Source organism: Zeus faber (genome assembly GCF_960531495.2).
Source record: "Zeus faber genome assembly, chromosome: 20".
Classification (NCBI taxonomy): domain Eukaryota; kingdom Metazoa; phylum Chordata; class Actinopteri; order Zeiformes; family Zeidae; genus Zeus; species Zeus faber.
This window is the reverse complement of record NC_137207.1, coordinates 28,812,933-28,836,130: the sequence shown is the minus strand read 5'-3', so window position 1 is coordinate 28,836,130 and position 23,198 is coordinate 28,812,933. Positions and strand designations below refer to the sequence as shown.

The following is a 23,198-nucleotide window of genomic DNA, read 5'->3' as shown; positions in this document are numbered from 1 at the left end:
ACTAAATGTAAATGTAAATATATAGTGGATATAGTATATATAGTATAAGTTTTGCATATAGTGTATATAGTATATAAAGGTTGATGAGATGAGATGCTTGGTATTTTACTGAGTGTACAATACAGACTGGTCAGAGAGTTGATCCGAAGTCCAAATGGTCGTTAAACAGGTCGGTCGTTAAGTGAGGAGTACCTGTAATTGAATGTAGTCTTCAAACGATAAACATGTCTGCTGCCACCTGCTGAGCCGTATGAAGTAGAGCAGGCTGTTAACAGGCTGTACACACTGGAGGCTCTGTCTCATAAAGGTTATTGCTATTCAGACGAATATGAACTTTAGAATAATGATCATTAATTATAATTAGGTCTCTGAGAAGAACAAAGAAATAACTGTTCAGCATTTCAATGATCCTTCCAGCAAACAGTGAAGTCAGCTGTAAAAAGTGCCTGGAGAGTCAAAGCCATTCATCTGGAGACCCACCACCAAAAAACCCACCAACTCAAGTGACCAAGAAAAAAAAAAAGCAATTTCATTTTTTATTTATTTTTTGTGCCGTCAGCATGCTGGGCATACAACACAGAGTATTTGTATACCATTTGCATCCAGGACAGAGTTAGTCTGCAAGTGGAGTTCAAGTTCTCAACCTGCAATGAAACTCTTTATTCATTCTTAAATCATCAAGAACTGCTGCAATAACTCTGTCCTGTGGATGCCCTGTAGAATGACAAGAGCACAGATTTGGTTATGGAGAGCCACCACCAACCCCCCTCTTTGGAGAACGATTCATCATGTTTGGATCTATAAACAACTGATCACTACTACAAGAGGGGGAGAATCACCACGGTGAGACAAATAAACATAGAAACAAACAACATTTACACAAAAACATTAACATTGGACGACAACATGTATTGAAAAACTGAATTAGGTCCAGGAAAACTGAAACTACAACTTGTCCCATGGCCTCTTCCTGTCAAAGTAATGGCAGTAAATACGGGAGGAAAGGAGAGGAAAGCACCCCCGGTTTCTGGGGTGCACTCCAGGCAGGTGTGTGCGTGCGTGCGTGCGTGCGTGCGTGTGTGTGTGTGTGTGTAAGATGTCCACTGGTAAGTGTACATGACTTATCCCCATTTGTACTGTTGTAGAAGATCGGTATTATGTTGTGGCGCCTCCAAGCAGCACAAGGGGCCCCGAAGCCCCCCGAACTCCACAGCCCCGCGGACAACCCCTGGCTGCAGGAGATCCCCGGGTACCCCGCCCTGCGGCCACGGAAAACCCCCAGGCCCCCAGAGAAGCCAGAGGGGAGGTGGAGCAACTCCTGCGCCCAGCCTGAGGAACATGACCAAGCCCCATGGAGCACGAGGAGGCCATGCGCCCCAGGGGCACACACATACAACCAACCCCCGGGCGCAGGCACAAGACGCAGCTGCCAGCACAGACCCCGGGCCACGGGCGCAAAGCAATTTCACCAAACATTCCGGCCGTCAGCAATTACATTTCCCATGGTCCTTCCCTCCCTTCTTAAATGAGTAACAGGAGTTGTTCAGTAGCCACTCAGCTGTCAGCCCGTGCAGCTGATGATGCTGACCCCACCCGTGGGAAATAACGTTTGAGCAGCTCGTTATAAGGCGGAGCCACTAGCATCTGCCGGCGATTAATAGTTTGGGCTTTTATTGTGACACGGAATGTTGAGAATGCTGAATGCACGACTTCCTGTGTGATGCTGCTGCTGCACATTCTGTGAATTCTCTGAATTTCTGATTCGAACACAACATGGTCAAGCCCGCCGGGCCCAGCCTTCAGTCATGTAATGGGTTAATAAACCGGAACCATTCATGCTGATATCCCTGAATTCCTGCACTATGGGTTACTGAGCATTTTGGACTTTCAAATTGGCAATTAATCTGTCGCAATGGACGTTGGCCAGGCAGCAGAACCACCAGGCTGCAGCAGAACCTCCAGGCCGCAGAACCACAGCCAGGCAACAGAACCACCACCAGGCTGCAGAAACACTACTAAGCGACAGAACCGTCACCAGGCAGCAGAACCACCAGACTGCAAAACCACCATACTACAAAACCACCCCAAGGATGAAGAACCACCAGCAGGCAGCTGAACCACCACTAGGCAGTATAACCACCAGGTAACAGAACCACCAGCTGGTAGCAGAACCACCAAGAGGCTGAAGAGCCACCCCCAGGTAGCAGAACCACCACCAGGAAACAGAACCACCACCAGACAGCAGAACCACCAGGCAGCAGGACCACCACCGGGCAGCAGAACTACCAGCATGCAGAACCACCCAGAGGCTGAAGAACCAACCCTAGGTAGCCTAACAACCCCCAGGCAGCAGAACCACTACCAGGCAGCCCAACCAGCACCAGGCAGCAGAACCACTACTAGGCGGCAGAGCCACCACTCATATTTTCCACCTACCTTCTTATCGTTGTGCTAAAAATATCTTTGATATCTTTCTGTTGTGTGACCATAAGGCTCTCCTTAGGTATCTCTCTCTCTCTCTCTCTCTCTCTCTCTCTCTCTCTCTCTCTCTCTCTCATTCTTTCTCTCTCTGGAAGAGAAATTGGTCCAATATCCTAAATGGGTCACTAAATTACTTTTTTTTTTTTTCAATCATTTCTTTCAAAAATATTATTTCATTTATAACTCACTCAAGCTAAAGGTGGGTTTATGCAAATTATGATTGGCTTGAATCCAGGTATGAGGTCACACGTCACAGACCCGAAAACAGACTAATCATCTGAGAGAACCTCAATCACATGATGCCAGAAGTCAATCAAACCAAATAGAGAGGTTTAAGCACTGCTCTATTTTTTTTCACTTGAAAGTACATGCTCAAATCACTTTGTTTTCATATTTGAAAATTGGTTGAACAACTTCTTCCTGAATATGACAGATTTTTCTGACTGAATGAGCTGGTTTTTTTTCTCCTTTTGTCCCCAGGAGAAGGAAAAAGCTACACCACGACCAGAGCAGAACCTGGAGCAAACCCTAGAAAGCGCTCAGGGGCCAGATGGCGGCGTGAGACAGGATTAGCAACACCTTCGATGTGGTGACGGAACCAACTGATGGGGGCGTGGAGGTAACCATGACTTCCATATAAATTGCAGATATGTGTAAAAAAAGAAAATATCAATATGAAGGGGAAAACATTGAAATATCTCCAATTGAAACACTATTTTAAGGCCGAATGTACTTTTTTATGTGATTAAGAAATAATGGAATTTTAATATGAAGAGCTTTAACACAATATTGAAAACATGTATTAAGAAAATATTAAAAACATAAATTTGACATTGACAGCTCCATATTAGTAACTCATATTGATATTGATGCAACATTTCCAAACCCTTGAAGAAATGTACAGTACAGTGGGAGGATGCTTCTCAATCAGAGGATGAAGGGTTTAGAAGGCAGCTGCCGGCTTTGTCGCTCCACAAAACACTCTCACACACTCAGGGGGAGAGAGAGAGAGAGAGAGAGCGAGAGAGAGAGAGAGAGAGAGAGAGAGAGAGAGAGAGAGAGAGAGAGAGAGAGAGAGAGAGAGAGAGAGAGAGAGAGAGAGATCACAGAGGGTGTAGTGTTGTTCTGTCATACTGTTCTATGGAGAAACCGTGAGCCCATGCTAGGTACACTTGTCCACAGAGTCATAGAGCCACAGATTTCTTCCAAAAGAACAAGGGTTCTGCACTGTCCAGGAAGATCTTCAAGAGATCCAGGAGGCTCTGCAGAGGGTCCAGGAGGATCTTCAGAGCGTCCTGGAGGATTTGCAGAGGGTCCAGGAGGATCTGCAGAGGGTCCAGGAGGATCTGCAGAGGGGTCCAGGAAGATCTGCTGCCAACCTGAAAGAACCCTAAAGCAACACCAGAGCAGCCAGGTAAACAACATGACCGCTCTCTTGTCCTCACATCACATAGAACCAGACCAGGTTTTTTATTTTTATTTTTTTTTACAGAAATGTTTTTGGGAATACACTTGAGAGAATTGAAGATGAACTTATCAAGTTGACTTTCGTTCTATGATTGATTGGTATTGATTATTGTTATTGGGTGAGTCGTGAACTTTAAATATCAATCAAAACAGAGTATCTGATTCAGTACTGAACAGAGCCCTGCAAACCCTTATTTTGGGATCATTAGATTTTCTGCTCTAAAGCAAAATATAGGCACAATAAGACTGTAACAACATAAATACATAGATAGTAAATACATAAAATAATGAACACTTTTAATGTATACCCAATATACCAAAACCAATCCTGTGCATAGAATCGCATCTGTATATTGTTTGTATTTTTATACATTTGAATATTTCTGTTTCGTATTTTTTGTCTATTTGTAAATATTTTTAATAATATTGTTATTAGCTTTTTTCCTTTTTTTCCAGACTTGATGATTCTGTAAATGTAATCTAACATGCTGATCACCATATTTATCTTTGTATCAGATTATTGTATAGCACATTTTCACTGCTACCTATTTTAAAATTAAGTTTTGTTCATTCAAAGTTGCAGGTGAACATGTGCTGAAGTCCAGCTATGAGACTTGTAACGTACAAGTCTAGTCGCTGGACTTCAGAATTTTCCAGATCTGATCGGGATGAAGGTTGCCGTCCCCTCCCCGAGGTCAAACCTTCCTGTTTTTATGCACGTTTTGGTTTCTGCGTTGGGATGCAGAGGACTCCTCCCGGTCACATGATGCAGCACAGAGTGTCTTGGAGCTCCACAAAGCTGGCTCTGTGGAGCTCCACAAACCCCCTTTTTATTCCCCACGCACCTCGTCAGCATGTCAAACTCCTCCGCCCATCCAGGAGATTCTCCAAATGTTTCCCCGACACCCACAGGCCCTACCCCACCCCTCCCAGGCCAGAAGGTCGCAGGTCTAGGCGACAAAAGAGCGTTTGTGTTTCTTCATGGTGAACCCATGGTGAGCACTCGCAGAGTGCCCACGTGCACTTGCGGTCGCTCTGCCGCTGTTCGTTCCCACCAAGCTTCACACGCTGCTTCAGTCTGGGATTACAAATGTAGAGGAGTAGAGAGTCAAATATCAAAACCTTTCACTCACTGCACTTCTAATATGTCTCTTTCCATTTCCTCTACTACATTTGATGCATCGATACTAATAATCTGAACACCCTATGGACTGTTATATCAGGATGCTGGATATCACAAGTACTTTTTACTTTTCATACTTTAATTACGCAGAGCAAAGTACTTCTGTACTTTTTACTGAAGTAGAAATGTCAGCGGTGTACTTTCCACGAGAGTCATTTTGAATCAGGGTATTTTTACTTGAGGTAAAAGCTCAGAGTACTTCTTCTGCTGTCTAAGCGGCGAGTCCCGTCCTCCTTGGACCCAGTTCCTGGGAATGCGTCCTGGTCCTCCGGCCATATTGGTTTTCCTGCAGCTGTCGCATGCCGCCGCAGGGCCTGCAGTGCTCAGAATAGATCTGTGGGAGACGGGTGAGGCAGACCCTCGCCCGGGGCCCAGAGAGGGGCTCTTGTCTGGGCTGGAAGCCTACCGACAGGACAGGCTGCTGGAGGGACTCACTCACACTGGTCTGTACTGGTTCCTAACTGGTTTGGAGAGAACTGACCTGCTTTATCTTTCATTTCAGATTACAATGAGAAACGCGGGTTTGGCTGTAGTGTTTCCAGGTCGTCTGCAGGTCCTTAAAATGTCTTTAAATTCAATTTTACTGTGATATTAGGCATTAAAGGCATTGGATAGTCTTAAATTTGTATTGATGAGGATTTGATTTCAACTCTCATCAGAGTCAACATTTCTTATCTAAATCCTTGAAATAACCGGTGAACTAGTATATTCCTTACTCTACAGTTACCTTCACTTTTTACTTCCCGTTAGAATTACCAGGAGGGTGAAATCCTAGAAAATCCTGCACTTACCTTATCTTATCTCATAACCTAAGAAGATAACAATGCCTAGAACTTAACAATAAACCAGAATAATTAACCCTAAATTAAACAGTGAACAGCAAAGATGTGCAATAAACCTAATAATAAAGTAAAGGAAAGTGTTCTGACGGTTGATAGTCATCTAGATCATCAATTTTCCTGTTTTGATGTAATACTGACCTGTCTGTACCAATTATATAATGTTTGGACAGCGATGAGATGAACCGCTTTGTCAAAACATAATTTTTTACACTATTAAGATGCCTTCCAGGATTTAACATTTTGGTTTGGACGCAGTTTTAGAAACGGTTTGTTAAACAACGAGCGACTTCAGTCCAAAAATAATAATATTAAAAAAAACCTCAAATGCATTCCAAGTTCATCGACTGACGTTCAATTAGCATAATTATAATTGTGTGTGTTGCGGAGTCCATGTCTCTGCAGGAACTGAGCACAGTTCTCGTCCAGGTGGCGCTGTGTGTGTGTGTGTGTGTGTGTGTGTGTGTTCGTGTGTTTTCGTGTGTGTGTGTGTGTGTGTGTGTGTGCGTGTGCGTGTGTTTTATATAAAAAGAGAAGTTCTGCTTATGGAACACACATTTCTTCAGGGTCCAAACCGTGAATTATTTCCACTGTTTGTATTCAGCGAAACAGACTGCTTGGTGTGGTTCAAATGGAGGCCGACATCTGTCTGTCTGTCTGTCTGTCTGTCTGTCTGTCAGTTTGCCTGCCTGCCTGTCTGTCTCTGTCTAAATGGATTTTCTTAAAATGTTAGTTTGAATTTCTGTCCTTCATTTCTGTCTGTCTCCACCACTCTTCCTTAGCTGTCTGCTATAACGCCTGTCTTCCTCTCCCTGTCTATCTTTCAGGATGGAGGACCAGGACAGAGGAAGCCAAGCATCCAGTGTGGCTAGCATCTCTCCCCTGCCGCCGTATAAAGTCTGTTAGCACACTGTGCCAGCTGTCACATCACATATCACATCGAATCACAGATCACAATACATCACATATGACATCATATCACGTATCACATCCCATCACATATCATATTACATATGACATCACCTCACATATGACATCATATCACATGTATTACATATGACATCACATCACGTATCACACCACATCACGTATCACATCCCATCATATATGACATCACTTTACATATGACATCACATCACATAGGAAATCACATTTCACATCACATTATGACTTCACATCGCACATAGGACTGATCACTGAATGTGGTCACGTCTATCACCATACCATGTTTCTCATTAAGTATTTATCATTTCACTGAACTGTACTTGTGTGACTGCATGTGATGAATTAATAATCATGACATCACACTGTGACATCACACTGTATATGGCCTTAATACTGCATGTTGCCATGCTGCCAGTTGCAAGTTTGAATGATGGTAAATTTTGTATGTATATTATGATTCATGTGTTCATTCTGTAGAGGTGCAACGTGGAGAAGGTCCAGACGTTCGGTAAGCGGTGCCGAGCCGCCAGGAGGGATCCCAACTGCCCTGTGGTCATCAGGGGGTGGCTTAACAAGAAGGTTGTTGATAGAAAATGTCATAAGAAATTATTATTATTATTATTATTATTATTATTATTATTATTTTATATATATCTTTTTTTTTTATTATTGCTATAAATAGTTTCCAGTGAGACAGACCATAAAAATCTGTTGTAACGAGAGCTGCTCTTATGCTCGTTTGCAGGACAGCTCTGGTCTGAAGCTCTGGAAGAGGAGATGGTTCGTCCTGTCCAACTATTGTCTGTTCTACTATAAAGGTTAGCACAGAACCAGACTAGTACACCATTCAACTAGTTAACTGTCAGACTTGTTAAAAGTAAGACTAGTTAACTGTCAGACTAGTTAACTATCCAACTGGTTAACTCTATGACTGGTGAACTGTCAGGTTAGTTAACTATCCAACTAGCTAGATTAGATTAGATTCAACTTTATTGTCACTAGCAAAATATATGAAATGCAGTTGACGTCTAACTAAAAGTGCAAAAGAAGCATTTAAATACCAAAGTGCTATTTGAGTACAGTGTTTCTGTGCAGTTTTGATGTATTATGTACAACAGTGTAAGGTTATAAATACAGGTTTGTCAGGAGTATAGGGGGAGTATGTACAGAGAGTAAAAATAGACATTTGATATAAATACTACATATATACATGTAGTATATATACACATCTATGTATATTGTGCAGGTTTTGGTCAGTTTATGGAATATAAAAAAGTTTTTAGGTGATAGCAGTGCAAGGGCAATTGATGAAACAGTGCAGAAGTGAGTGTAAACAGTTATACAGTGCAAGGCAGTAAATGTAAACAGGTGAACATTGCAGAAAGTGAGATTCAGTGGGTAAGCGGGGAGCCATTTAAAAGTCCAGTGCTAGAGGGGGGTGAGGGTTTATTCAACAGTGTTACAGCCTCTGGAAAGAAGCTGTACTTGAGCCTGCTGGTGCTGGAGTGCAGGCTCCTCTATCGCTTGCCAGATGGGAGAAGGGTGAAAAGTCCATCGTTAGGGTGGGTGTCATCCTTGACAATGGATTTGGCTTTGTTTAAGCAGCAGTCATGGTATGTGTTGTGGATGAGGGGTAGTATACAGCCAGTAGTCCTCTGGGCAGAGTTCACTACTCTTTATAGTGTCTTGCGGTCAGCAAGGTTGCAGTTACCGTACCAGACAGAGATGCATTTTGTAAGGATGCTCTCAGTGGTACAGTGGTAGAAGTTCGATATAATCCTAGGACAAAGCTATGCTTTCTACAAAGCTGGGCTTTCTTTTTAGTTAACTATAAAATTAGTTAAAAGTCAGCCTAGTAAACTGCCGGACTAGTAAACTGTTAAATTTGTTAAAAGACAAACTAGTTAGCTGTCAGACTAGTTAACCATCCAACTAGTTAACTGTTGGACTAGTTAACGGTCAGGATAGTTAGCTATCCAATTAGGTAACTATTAAATTAGTTAAAATTCAGACTAGTTAATTACCGGGTTAGTTAACTATCCAACTAGTCAACTATTAAAGCTCCTGTATCTTGAAATTAGTTAAAGGGCAGACTAGTTAACCGCCAGACTAGTACATTTTTAAATTGGTTAAGAGTCAAACTAGTCAACTATCCAACTAGTTAACTATTCAATTAGTTAAAAGTCAGACTAGATAACTGTCAGACTAGGTAACTATCAGGCTAGTTAACTGTCAAACGAGTTTACTACCTTCCTAGTTAACTGCCACACTAGTTAACTGCCAGACTAGTTATATGGCACACTAGTTAACTGTAGGACTATTTAAATATTGAAATAGTCAACTGTCAGACTAGTTTAACTCGACTAGTAAATTGTCAGACTAGTTAACTATTACATTGGTTAACTGTCTGACTACTTTACTGTCGGACTAGTTAACTATCGGACTAGTTAACTGTACTACTAATTAACTGTCCGACTAGTTAACTGCCAGACTATTTAACTATCAGACCAATTAACTATCAGACTAGTTAACTGCCAAACGAGGATACTATCAAACAAGTTAACTATTGGACTAGTAAACTGTCAAACTCGTTCACTATTAGAATAATTAACTATCAGACTAGTGATATTTCAGATGACTGCACTACCATGGTAGATAACGATCAGAGTACTACACTATTATATGAGTTAACTAGTAATTATCTGATGATGTAGTTGTCAGACTACATAATTAACCAGTTATCTCGCGGTGTGTTCCAGACAGCAGGGAGGAGTCGGTCCTGGGCAGCATTCCTCTTCCCAGCTACAACATCCTGTTCTGCACGCCAAGAGAATGCAAGAACAGGAAGAACACCTTCAAGGTATGAGACACAAGAACATGTATCACTCTGGTCAGCACAAAGTTTTAACACCTTTTAATTAAAGATTAAATGTTATGATATCAGAACACAACTCCAATCAAGAAAGGCTCAAATTTCTCAGAGCTGATATGGAGTGAAATTTCAAGTTGTATTTAGTTGTATCATAAATTGACTGTCTTTATTTCATGGCGATATGATACAACTGAATGTTATAATAAAATATAAGACGCAAATATCTTATTTCTGTGAGCAGGTGGTCCACCAGGGGATGCGATCCTACTTCTTCAGTGCAGACACCCAGGAGGACATGCTGGGCTGGGTTCGAGCCCTTACCCAGTCTGCTGCCATGGAGATTGAGAGCTCCCTCAAAAGGTGAAACTCTGTAACTACAGTCTAAAGACCTTCATCACCGTTACATGAGTTATGTACAGTAGATTTACATTAACATTTATTCATTAATCAGATGCTTGTGTCCAAAGCAGACAATGACCATTGAAGCAACCTTGAATTTGAAACCTGACCCTCTCTTTCTTAATTCAACCAGATACAAGTGCAAGACGCTTTAAGGAATCCGAATAGTAAAAGTTGTGTTATGAGTAATTCTTTTTTTTTTGTATGTGCAATATGATAAGTACTCATTTGGTATTAGTGCATTATGTCAATAAAACAACTTAAAACTAGTCGACATTAACAAAAACAAGAATAGTTGGTCATAGCTCAAATGGGATCGGTTGTTTTATTCTGTTTTATTCTATTATTTTTCTGTTTATTCTGGACTGAGAACTTATTTCACAGCGCCACCAGCCGCCACTCAGATCTCAGAGAGCGGGTTGGGGCGTGGCCTGATACGTGATGCAATATATGTGGGTGCCGATCGAGTGACCGCCCTGTAGGTCAGCATCAAGGATTTGAACTTGATGCGGCAGCTACAGGGAGCCGGTGGAGAGAGATGGAGAGAGGCGTGACAAGTGACATGTGGAATGTGCACGCTTCAGCTACTTAAAAACCCGATGCACTGCTTCCATAGTTTGATTTGTTTTAAAAGTTATATAGATTTTTTTTTTTATTGTTATTTATTATTGTTATATCGGACCCATGCAGGCGCTGCTCCAGCTACCAGGACTTCACGCAGATGGGGGGCAGCAGTGAGTCAGTGGCGGAACCTTGCTGCCTCTCCGAGGTAGATGGGATGTCCCACAAGCCCCGGTGGGTCAGCCGCACCCAGAGTGAACCAAGTCACATGACGGGGGGAAGGATGGGACGGTCCATGTCTGAGCAGAGGGACAGGAGGAGCGTTTGCCAGAGGTAAGCCACTCAACTCTCTCACTTAGACGCACTGCTTTACAAACAAAACTATAATTACATATATGTATGAAGTTGTTTTTCATTTATGTCTTTTATCCAAAGCAAACCAATATCAGAGGTTTAAAAGTGGTTGACTTTTTGTTGAATATTAAGTCAAGAAATTATTATTATTATGATTATTTATACAATCATATAAGAATATAATATTTTGTATTGTTATTAGCAACAATAACAATCATAACTCTGTGTTTTGCCCCTTCGCTTCCAGCCCATCCCCAGACCCCTCCCTCAGCAGGGGTCACTGTGCCACCATGGCCACGCAGCACCCGGCAGCAGGCTCCACCTATAGGGCTCTGCTAGGCTCCAGGCCCCACACCCCGGTGGGGCGGGTTGACATCCGCCCCCAGACCTCGCCCCCCATGGTGAGCTACACACCCCCCTCGCCCCGCCTTGAGTTCAGGGGTCCGCACTCCGTCCGAGAGAGGTGGAACCTCACCAAGGTGAGGAGGAGGAGAAGTTTGGGATTTAACTAGAGGAAATGTATTTTTGTACTTTAATAAGTAAGGGACAATATCGTCCATCCAGACGGTCATTATTACTAAATAACCATCTCTCTGAAGGAGGTTATTGGTCGTCTGGCTGCACATTATCCTGCTTATCACACACTGCTCATTAAATAGAATACACTGAGATGGAATATTGATTTATAACTAGTATGTCTAGTTTAATAACTAGAAGTTAAAAAAGAGACATTGTAGTTATATGTCTAGTTAAGGAGATTCCACTGAGAAAAATAGTCACAGCATCAGTGCTAGAAGTTGAAATAAATATGCACCAGCACGCCCCTTTTTCACATGTTAGCAGGGTGGGGGCGCTATTTAAGTTGCCATTTAGGTTGGAATTTCAGCTAGCGCTCGATTACACCAAGATAACAGGCTTGACATCACGGCAACATGGTGGCAGGCACCGTGAGGTGAACAATGTTCGCTTTGTATGGATTATTATTTATATTAACGCGTATCATGTGTTTTTGAAATACTTGATGTAGTTTGATGTTATGTTAACTTGGGGACTACCGACACAAATTACAGATTGAGTAATAGAGTGCCCGTGGAATGCAGCATCACTTCCTGCTGCCTCTCCACCTGATACAACTTTAGAGCACTTTCTATGCCATGACTAATAATTTAAAAAAAAAGTGTGCAAAGGGAAAGTAATGGAACAAAATATGATATGATATAATATAATCTGACTGATGAAATTACTATGAGGTTGGAGAGTTTAATGGGAATTGTAGGAATCTGTTTTTATTTATTAATGTCGGAAGAACATTAAAAGCTCAAGGGTTTAATTTCAAGACTCTTTCATCCTCTGCAGCCGACACCGACGTACGGTTCCGTTCATCACGGATCCAGCGGCCGGAGATCTTTAGGAAAGGTACGTAATCACAAATAAACCCTTCCCATTCAATTTAAGATTATCCAATTCTGAGCTTGGATTGATACGTTGGTTGGTTGATTGGTTGGGTGATTGGTAAGTTGGGTGGTTGGTTGTGGATTGGTTGATGGGTTGGGTGGTCGGTTGGTTGGGTGGTTGATTGTTGCTTAATCGGTTGGTTGATTGATTGGGTGGTTAATTGGTTGGGGGATGGATTGGTTGGGTGGTTGGTGGTTGATTGGCTGGTTGGTTGGTTGGTTCAGTGGTCGGTTGGGTAGTTGATTGGTTGGGTGGTTGGTGGATTACTGTTGGGGTGGTCGGTTGGTTGGTTGGTTGGTTGGGTGGTCAGTGCATGATTGGCTTGGTGGTCGGTTAGGGGTCAGATGGTTGGGTGGTTGATTGGTTGGGTGGTCGATTGGTTGGTTGGTTGGGTGGTCAGTGGATTATTGGTTAGGTGGTGGATTGGTTGGGTGGTTGGTGGATTACTGGTGGGGTGGTCGGTTGGTTGGTTGGTTGGGTGATCGGTGGATGATTGCTTGGGCGGTCGGTTAGTGGTCGGGTGGTTGATTGGTTGGGTGGTCGATTGGTTGGTTGGTTGGTTGGGTGGTCAGTGGTTGATTGATTGGGTGGTCAGTTGGTTGGTGGTCAGTTGATTGGGTGGTGGATAGGTTGGTTGGTTGGGTGGTCAGTGGACGATTGGGTGGATGGTGGATTGTTTGGGTGTTCAGTGGTTGATTAGTTGGGTGGCTGGTTGGTTGGCGGCCGATTGGTTGGGTGGTCGCTCGGTTGGGTGGCTGATTGGGTGGTTGAGTGGTCGGTGGTTGATTAGTTGGGTGGTCGATTGGTTAATTGGTTGGGTGGTTGATGGGTTGGGTGGTCAGCTGGTGGTCTAGTGATCTAAAGGATGCTGGTTCGATCCCAGGCTCCTCCTGCTAGCATGCTGTAGTGTCCTTGAGCAAGACACTTAACCCCTAATTGCTCCTGGTGGCTGCGTCCGTCGGTGATTGAACAATTGTAAGTTGCTTTGGATAAAAGCGTCTGCTAAATGTAATGTAATGTAATGTAATGTAATGTAATGTTAGTGATCAGTGGTTGATTGATTGGGTGGTCAGTTGGTTGGTGGTCAGTTGGTTGGGTGGCCGATTGGGTGGTCAGTGGACGATTGGGTGGCCGATTGGGTGGTTGAGTAGTCGGTGGTTGATTAGTTGGGTGGTTGATGGGTTGGGTGGTCAGTTGGTTGGGTGGTCGGTTGATGATTGGTTGGGTGGTCAGCTGTAACTGATCAACTATTTATTATTATCCGTATTATCTCCCACTCTCTCTCTTTCAGAGTTTCTCCACGGGGGCAAACTGTGGCTCATTACCCCCGCTGCCCCCCTCTGCCAGGGCTGCACCCCTGCCTCACCTCCACCACCGCAGCCACCTGACCCTGAGTGGACCGGCGGTGGTGCAGTCCGTCCCCGCAGTGGTACGGTCCAAGATAACATAGTGCATTATCTTCAAGGGATTGTGCTGATCTGATCTGATCTAGGGATGTCCATGTCTCTGCAGGAACTGACCACAGTTCTCCTCCAGGGGGGCTGTGTGCGCGTGCGCGTGTGCGTGTGCGTGCGTGTGTGCACGCGTGCGGTAACAACGTTCCACAGTAAAACTCTCAGTTTAAATCCCCTTTTCAGGCTCCGCAGCTGGAGCTGAGAGACGCTGTGTCCCTCAGACCCCTGGAGAGCGACTCGGATGTGAGTACAGCAACATGGATCTCACGCATGGATTTTTAATAGAACACTCCCGAGTTCATCTCTTAATGAGAAACTCCTGAACTGACCTAAAATCACCATTGATCATTGATCACCACTCGGGATCAAAAGAAAATGTTACCCAAAAACTTCTGGTTTAGGTTTGATGCTCATGTTGGATCAGTCATAAAATTTTTGGTATTTTATTAGCCTTTTATTTTGGAATTAGATCAACTCTCATTTTGTGGCGGTATTTGACTTTATAAGTTCTATACTGTATTAAATTCAGTTTCTCAGGATCAGTCTTTTCTCTGTGTGACTTTTATACTGCCAGCACTTTTATAAATTCAGATCGATCCAAAAGGATTAGTGTTTGTTGTGAAACCCGAAGTGTTGTGTTGTGTGTTGCATGTTGTGTTGTGTGTTGTTTCATGTTGTGTCCACCAGGCGGTGCTCACCAGACTGTGTGGCTGTGACAAGCTGCTGCACAGTCTGTCCATGGAGCTGGCTCAGCTGCAGGTGGATAAGGTCCGCACCCTAACACCCAGCATGCGAGCAAGCTCAGCCAATAGAAACAGGAAACAGATCCCAGAGTCACACCGCTCCTGCCTCAACACTCCCGACCATTCCTTCGCACAGACACACAGGCATTAACTTTGAATTATTGTTGTGTTCCACACTTGACATTTCAATTCATTTTGATTGAATTCGACTCAATGATTTTGGGATTCACAGTTTTCCATTCACAACACTGTGATTACGCTGTTGTTGCACTGTAATCCATGAGATGTTTCTGAATCTGACCCCAGGATAGCATCCATGTTGCCATGGAGATGACCCGGCTGCAGCTGGAGGAGTGGAGGAGCATGGCTCCCCAGGAGCAGGAAGATGCGCTTACCCAGAAGGCTTTGCTGCAAGAAGAGCTGGTCACCATCCGGGCCAGAATGTGTGATGTGTCACTGGTGTGTAGGACCTATCTGTCTATCACTTTTGTTTTATTTATCCAGATCGCTGTCTCTCCATCAGTCGAAATTATCATTTTTGTTGCATCATCAGGAAATGGAGAGAGTGTGGAGTCAGTATGAGCGGATGGAGAGTCAACTCTCCGTCATCCGCTCTGAGCTCCAACACTTCTGCAACTTTGGAATGCCACAGGTAAAAAAAACAACGTTTTTAATCTAAAGCAAAGGTCATAGAAAGGCTCACAGTCCATGATGTACTGGATAATACACTGTGTACTGGGTAGTACATTGTGTACTGTGTAGAACACTGGTGGGAAGTAATACTGCTGCACAGGAAGTGAAGGGGTTTCCATGTTGTATCAGGAACAGTCCCAGGCTCAGAGGGAGATGTGGATGATGGAGGACATCCTGTCTGGACTGAGAATCAACAGGGACCATTTCTCTATACTACTGGGACTACACACTCAGAGCAGTACGTCCATGGGATGGATGGAGGGATGGATGGATAGATGGATGGATAAATGGATAAACATGAATAGAGGACTATTGAAGGTTATATGGTCCAGGGAATTCCAGACAGACAGATAAAAAATGTGTCTGGATGTAAATACTGCTCTCTCTATCTGTCTGCCTCTCCATCTCTCTCCCAGTTCCTCCATCATTGTTCCAAAGGTCAGATTTCCACCCAGGTTCTCCAACAGAAGAACTTCACTCTCAACTCCATGCGGTAAATAACAGCTGGAACTCTCATAACTCTGTTAGGATGAACACATTATTCCAGGATACTTCCACAAGCCAAGCTTGAAAGTGTAAACTAGAACAGCATGATCAGCGTCAGAATGGATTGCAGGTCATTTATTCATCTGAAGCTTCCTTGTGACCAAACTGTGACATCCTCCTTCCAGGAGGCGGAGCTAGACCCACCTCTTCGTCCTCCTTTACCTGAGGAGCTGCAGGAAGGCATTCAGCATTACAGATGTTCGGAACCGACCTATGAGGTGGGACTGAGTGGAGCTTGCTGTTGGCATCTGTGTGTTGGTTCCTTCTGGAATAATGTTGGTTGTGTTCCAGGGAATCTACAGCAACCCTGTGGTTCTCCACAGAGCAGAGAACCTCAAGCGAGATCTGCTGAGCGACAGTTCAGGTGCCTCTTTTTAACACAATAAAACTCCTTTTCACTCCGCTCTGTGGAATATTAGATTGTGATTGGTCGATAGCGGTCAGTCAGCACTCATTTATTTCCTACTAATGATGCTGATTCATTCATGACCGTTGCCACAGGCAACCACTTATCCTGGTTGGCATCTGGTGGCACTAGAAATTAGAATGGAAGACTGGAAGTCAACGTCCCATCCAGCTTGACATTTCAGGATTCATGTAGATGTTATATTTCACATTAATAATGTCGAATAGTTCAGATTTAACAAGGAGTTTATCTCAACATAATATGTTGCTAGTTGCTAGTTGCTAGTTATAAAACTACTTATACTGGTTATAAAAATAACCAGTAACCTTCAGTTATTTACAGATAATGATCGGCTGACTGGACGTTATCTATTTCTTATTAATCATTACAATAAACACGCTGCCTGATCTGATCATGTGATTCATGCTTAATATTGGTGTTTTCTGCCCCATTTAATACTTTTTGTTACATTTAAATTAAATAAAATTCTAAAACAAAATATAACTCCTGTCCATTATCCTTCATCATCCTTTCTGTTTCTTAATCAGTAGAACCTCCTTCCGGATCAAGATGGACGCCGCCGGATGTGAGCCTGCCGTCCAAGGTTTGACTGTTTTCCCAGTTTGCTAGTTAGTGGGAGCAGGATGCACCAAATTTAGCAGCATCAAGCCGCTTTTCCTCCTTTTACATCACGGCCAAATTCCACTTCTTTGATTCCCTTCATCTGTGCTGCAATTAGGACACGCCGCAGTACCCCAGCCGGCCAATAGGGGGGGGGCAGAGCCTGGTGCCACCGTCACTGCTCTGCCTCCCAACCCCCTCATCACACTCCCTACCACTCTGATTCATTTGGTCTCTCTCTCTCTCTCGCTCTTCCCCTCTCTTCCCCCTGTCTCTCCTCTCTCTCTCTCCCCTGTCTCTCCTCTCTCTCTCGTCTCTCACTCTCTCTCTCCCTCTCTCTCTCCCTGTCTCTCCTCTCTCTCGTCTCTCACTCTCTCTCTCCCTCTCTCTCTCCCTGTCTCTCCTCTCTCTCTCGTCTCTCACTCTCTCTCTCCCTCTCTCTCTCTCCCTGTCTCTCACTCTCTCTGTCCGTCTGTCCTCTCTCTCTCTCCACATCTCTCACTCTCTCTCTCTCTCCATGTCTTTCCTCTCACCCCGTCTCTCACATTCTTTCTCTCCCTTACCTCTCCCTCTCTCTCTCCCCTTATTCTCTCTCTCCCAGTCTCTCTCCTCTCTCTCCCCATGTCTCTCTCTCACTCTCTCTCTCCAGCCTGTCTACTCTCTGCCTCTCTCTCTTTCTCTCCTCTTCTCTCTCTCACTCTCTTTCTCTCTCTGCCTCTCTCCCCCTATTCTCTTTCTCTCTCTCCCCATCTATCCTCTCTCCCCATCTCTCTCCCCTGTCTTCTCTTTGCCTCTCTCTCTTTCTCTCTCTGCCTCTCTCGCTCCCCCCTCTCTCACCCTCTCCTCCCCTCTTTCTCTCTCTCTCTCCCTCTCTCTCAATTTTGTTTCAGCAATTCATAAAAACTAATTAGCATGACCATTTATAAACACCATACGGCCAAAACAGTTGGAAAGAAAATAATAATAATAATAAATATAGTAATCATAATAGTGAAATATAATGACAATGTGGAGTCTCTCTCTCTCTCTCTCTCTCTCTCTCTCTCTCTCTCTCTCTTTTCTGACGTTATTCCACAATTATTTCTTTCTGCCTTTTGCTGCAACATCCCTGCCTGCATGTACGTGTGCACGTTGTGTGCATGCCGGGCTGAGCGTGCACACAGGGCAGTTTTGTGAAACCATGCACATGTCTCTCACAGAAGGGGAGGATGAGTGAAGACGAGCAGATGGAGAGAATGAGAAGGAATCAGCAGAGGCTGACGAATCAGAGGAGAGCTCCCATGATGCCTGGCACAGGAGGCTTGCCTGAGGTATGCCTGTCTGTCTGGAGTCTAGATGGAGGGGGGGGGGCTATGTGGAGGAGAGGAGGGGTCTGGCTGGAGGGGGAGGAGTCTAGGTGGAGGATGGAGGAGTCTAGGTAGAGGGGGAGGTGCCTATGTGGAGGAGATGTGGGCTCTAGGTGGAGGAGCCTATGTGGGGGAGGGGCTAGTCTAGGTGGAGGGGGAGGGGTCTGGGTGGAGGGGAGGAGGGGTCTGGGTGGAGGGGGAGGAGTCCATGTTGAACTCCATGAGATGATGGTGATGGAGCGCTTCATCATATAGTGAATACTGACGGTGCTGATGTTGTTGCCAGGCAACCTGCTAGTCGGGTTGAGGTCTCACCTGGTTCCCATTCCTCCCTCAGGCACCGTTCCCCCTCCGTGTGACCCGGGTGGTGTCGGCCTTGCTGCCCTCCTCCATGCTGGCCAGGAAGGTCTCCATTGAGGACCCCTCTCCAGAGCTGTCCACCCGGCTGCCAGAGCAGATCCCTCACCCTCAGCCAGCCTCAGACACCACCCCACCTCCCGTGGTCCTCCAGGGTCTGCCCCCAAAGACCGAGACCAGGACCCAGCGGGACCTGGGGACAGTGCTCCGCAGCGACGAGGTCCAAGATGGAGCCGGCAGCTCCAAAGCCATGACTGTAAATATGTTTTAAAGGCATAACTACAAACTCATATATTATGTAATATCCATCATGTATAACATACATCATATATAATATACATCATATATAATACATAACATGATGTTACTAAAGACCGTGGACGTGTGGAGACTAGTGGGACGGTAGCTCAGGAGGTAGAGCTGGTCGTCTAGTAATCTAAAGGTTGCTAGCATGCTGTAGTGTCCTTGAGCAAGACACTTAGACCCCAAATTGCTCCTGATGGCTGCGTCCGTCGGTGTTTGAATAATTGTAAGTCGCTTTGGATAAAAGCGTCTGCTAAATGTAATGTAATGTAAAGACCTCTCTGAATACAGTGGAAACCTCAGAATGTAAACACAGCGCTAATGGAATGTTCCTGGACAGGCTGAGGCCACGCCCCCTCTGACCTCCGACCCCTGTCTGACCTCCGACCAGCGGGAGGCCAAGTTGCGTCGGGTGCAGCGGATCAGGGAGAGAGTCATCCAGAGGTGTTTGTGTGTGAGACAGTGGATTTATGGAATTGTGAATAAATCGATAGATTAATAAATATCGATCAATAACTATCTTTAATATTGTAATGAATCACAGTGCTCTCTCTATCTCCCACCCTCTCTCTCTCTCAGTGCAGTCAGAAAGAGTGCATTAGCACCCACCCACCTCCCAATCAACATGGAGAACCAGGAAGTGACGCTCCCTGTCTCGACCAATGACGGAGCAGCTCAGAGCGTGTCATCAGGTAAAGACAGTCTAGGGGCTACGAGACAGCCTAGGAGCTAGGAAACAGCCTAGGAGCTAGGAGACATTCGACTAGCTAGGAGACCGTTTAGGAGGTAGGAGACACTGGACGAGCTGGGACACGTCTAGGAGCTAGGAGACAGTGGACAAGCTAGGAGACGGTCTTCTAGATCAGGGTGCTTTGGATGCATTGTGGTGGTTGAGTGAGATTAAAGCAGAGCGTCAGTATCTGATTCTTATTGCTCTGTCCTGTTTCCAGAGAGCAATCGTCCAGACGCTTGTTGGAGCCATTCACCGAGAGGTGGAGCAGAGCAAGGCCTCTGGCCTCCTGCTGGACAAGCTGCAGGAGAACATGACGGCCGTGAGCCCGGAAACAAATCAGCGCACAGAGACTGCGGCGTGAGGACAGGAGCCACTAAACACTGGACCAGGCCTCCCGCCGCCGCCCGCCACACTTCCTCCGTGACACTCTACCAGAGGAGCGACGGTCAGCTAGTGGAGACGGAGGAGCAGCATGAATATCCACCAGGACGCTCCAGGGAGAAGAGCTTCCTGTCCACCCGGGCCGAGTGGTTCCTCTCTACCAACCGGTCGCAGGGTTTCATCCCGCTGCAGAACAACGGCATGGAACCCTGCTGCGACCAGGAAGTGGAGACCATCAACAGCCAATGGCGCGCTCAGGTATCGGACGGAACCAACTGTGATGGTATCTTGCCGGCTGTCAATTGGAACCCGGAGGAGATGAACCAGAACCACTCACTCTTCTACAAGATTGCATGTGACCTCAGTATGTCGGACACGGACCTCACCGGACACGACGGGGACCCCAACGCCCAATTGGAGCACCGCCTGGAGGAATGGGCCGACACCCGACCATCACCCGACGACTCCGCCCGGGAAGTTTCGACCTGCGGTGCCGAGGGACCGTCCCAAGCCCCGATCCATGGTTTCAGCCCATCTGGAACTTCTATGGGTTCCAACAAGTCACCGGAACCTCCCTCGGGCCTCCCCCCGTCGCTCATACACCAGGGGACCCTCGGGGCCGCTTCCCACAACACGGAGCTTTGTGTTTACGAGGAGATGCGGGACGAACGGAAGAATCTGGACAACACGGAGAAGGGCAGAGCGTTTGGAACCGGAACCAGGAGGTCCAAGGCAGGGGACCCGGGAACCGGGAGGTCCACGGCGGGGGACCGAGGAACCGGGGGGTCCACGGCGGGGGACCAGGGAACCGGGGGTTCCACGGCGGGGGACCGAGAAACCGGGGGGTCCACGGCGGGAGACGGAGAAACCGGGGAGTCCACGGCAGGGGACCGAAAAACCAGGGGGTCCACGGCGGTGGACCGAGGAACTGGGGGTTCCACGGCGGGGGACCCAGGTCCCTGTGACAAGGGCGGAGCCGTCCGAAGCAGCAGCTTCAGAACGGCCAGAGTGACCGTTTTGAGGACTAGTTTGTAAAGAAGCTTTAGATCTTTGGTGTTAAAGGGTTTGGAGAATAGCATAAGAACACGGGAACAAATGATTTGAGAGGAATTCTGATCTGAAATATTAAATATTAAACATGTGATTGTTGGGGAATCTACTGACACTTCTGACAAAATGTGCTTTGTGTGAATTGTTTAAAAACACTGAACTTCTCAGTTGCTCTCTGACCAAGTGGGGATGATTCAGATGACATCACAGGGTTTCCTCCAGCTCCCACCAACTCTTCATTTCATCTCGTTCCTAAACTGCATCTAATTATATGCGTATAGGTTAGAGGTTTTCAACCTGGGGTCCAGGGACCTGCAGGGGGTCCTTTCAGCGGTTCCAGGGGGATCCCTAGCAAAATGGTCACGAGTCCATCTTTACTTTTAGAGGAGAACTAGAGGAGAGACACCTGATTAAAGATATTGATCTCAGATTGGATCTTGATGGAATGGATCAAACCAAGGCTCCTCAGTTTGAAAAGATAATGCCTGAATATGAATATTATAATAAAACTATTTAAATACTTTTTTTCCACTCGGGCCAGAAATGACACCTCTGCAGTCGAAATCCCGCCCGCAGGCCTCATCTTTGACACCCCTGGTGTGTCACTCCAGTTATTAACGCACAATCTTTGTGGATCTGAGATCAAAATAAAACATTAAAACTCTTCAAAATACAAAAGGTCACGTTTCACACTCAAGTGCTTGTTGAAGCTCCAACTGGCTCTAATTTCTGCAACATCTAAACCGTGTTGGTGGTCCTGGTCCTGGTTCTAGTTAATAAATGCTCTTCTCCTCCATCCCTTGTGTGGATCTGATGGGATGCTCTCTCACTCCATCCTGCTCCTCTGCTTCCAGAACGCCTTGTCACTTTAAATCCTGGCTCTGTCTCAGCAGATGACATCATTGTCTGAGAACACATTACATCACCTCTCCAGCCTCTCTCTCTCTTAAAGAAGCACCTTGTGTGTACCGGGCTCCACCACCTCCTCACCGGGACCAGGACCAGGAAGAACCTGATCATCTGATCCTCAGAACCCGATCTCCATCTGGAACGCCTCCCAGAGCTCCCAATCTGTTTCCAGCTGTTCCCATTTTGGAAAATGCAGAATAAAGGTGTAGTTCATTGAGACAAAGGTGGAGTTCCTCATCCCTCCATCATTCATCCATCCTGACAAACCTCCATCCCCGTCCTGCTCCTCCCGCTCGGATCCGGACTTCACGCCTGCATGGGGTGACGTCACCGGCTGACGGTTCAAGTTCCTTGACATCAAACAAAACACTTTACCGGATCGCGTGCACGCGCACGGTGGAATTAGCGTCTAATTGGAGTGCGCGCGTGCGCGGGTTTGTGTGCGCGTGCGCGTAAATCTCAGAGTGCCGCGGCTGCTGCTGCGGACGCAGGGGGAATGTCGCTTTAAGAGCCTCTCCTCCACAGTAGGGGAGGCACACACACACACTCCCTCCCTCCCTCCCTCCGTCCCAGATGCCGTATGCACGGGGAAGAGACGCGCACCGTGGAGGAGGAAACACGCACCAGGACCCACGGACATGGACGCGCAGGGTATCTAGCGGGGAACATGCGAAGACGCGCGGCAGCGGAGGAGCGGCGGCGGCGCGGTGAGTGCGGTAAGAAGACAGGTCTGCCGCGCGCGGATGGATGGATGGTTTGTGTGTGTGTGTGTGTGTGCGCGCACTGGGTGGGGGGGTGTGAGGTATCTAAGTAGACAATGCATCGCGTGCACGTCACTGACAGGTGCGTTAGCAACACACCACGGTGTATCCAGGGTGCGCGCACACGCCGCTCGCTCCCGCGTGGTTTGTATCCATACAGCTATAGTGGGTGTGGGGGGCGTTATGACTAATCATCCACAACTGAAGCTTTTCCCTAAAACCAGGAACCAGATCTGGTCACAAGCTGCAGACACCCTCTACACACACACACCTACACACACACACACACACACACACACACACACACACACACCTAGATCACAAACAAGAATTTTGGAT

At 46.0% G+C, this 23,198-nt stretch overlaps 1 protein-coding gene across 3 annotated transcripts; it reads left to right on the top strand.

Annotated features, from left to right (window-relative positions):
* Nucleotides 1–5,452: 5,452 nt before the first annotated feature.
* plekha4 (pleckstrin homology domain containing A4) lies at nucleotides 5,453–21,281 on the top strand. Of its 3 annotated transcripts, none has more exons than XM_080021546.1 (24): nucleotides 5,453–5,574; nucleotides 6,798–6,867; nucleotides 7,393–7,494; nucleotides 7,661–7,733; nucleotides 9,675–9,775; nucleotides 10,029–10,147; nucleotides 10,877–11,080; nucleotides 11,349–11,580; nucleotides 12,458–12,517; nucleotides 13,848–13,985; nucleotides 14,194–14,253; nucleotides 14,698–14,778; nucleotides 15,060–15,212; nucleotides 15,307–15,405; nucleotides 15,576–15,684; nucleotides 15,863–15,939; nucleotides 16,118–16,210; nucleotides 16,284–16,356; nucleotides 16,950–17,002; nucleotides 18,219–18,329; nucleotides 18,703–18,978; nucleotides 19,366–19,469; nucleotides 19,605–19,717; nucleotides 19,976–21,281. In XM_080021546.1, the coding sequence occupies exons 2-24, from the start codon at nucleotides 6,799–6,801 to the stop codon at nucleotides 21,172–21,174; spliced, it is 3,699 nt and encodes a 1,232-aa protein (XP_079877672.1). In that variant the 5' UTR covers nucleotides 5,453–5,574; nucleotide 6,798; the 3' UTR covers nucleotides 21,175–21,281. The 3 variants fall into 3 exon arrangements, with proteins under 3 accessions (XP_079877672.1, XP_079877671.1, XP_079877673.1); XM_080021545.1 differs by having other exon boundaries at nucleotides 16,947–17,002; XM_080021547.1 differs by having other exon boundaries at nucleotides 16,947–17,002; nucleotides 19,610–19,717; nucleotides 19,976–20,113.
* Nucleotides 21,282–23,198: the final 1,917 nt, after the last annotated feature.

What these genes read in the sequence shown, in the direction of transcription:
- plekha4 (XM_080021545.1), top strand. Translation starts at nt 6,799, where the DNA reads ATGGAGGACCAGGACAGAGGAAGCCAAGCATCCAGTGTGGCTAGCATC. An exon ending in ACAGGAAGAACACCTTCAAG is followed by an intron (nt 9,776 to 10,028) that starts GTATGAGACACA and finishes TTCTGTGAGCAG; the next exon opens with GTGGTCCACCAGGGGATGCG. An exon ending in AGGGAGAGAGTCATCCAGAG is followed by an intron (nt 19,470 to 19,604) that starts GTGTTTGTGTGT and finishes TCTCTCTCTCAG; the next exon opens with TGCAGTCAGAAAGAGTGCAT.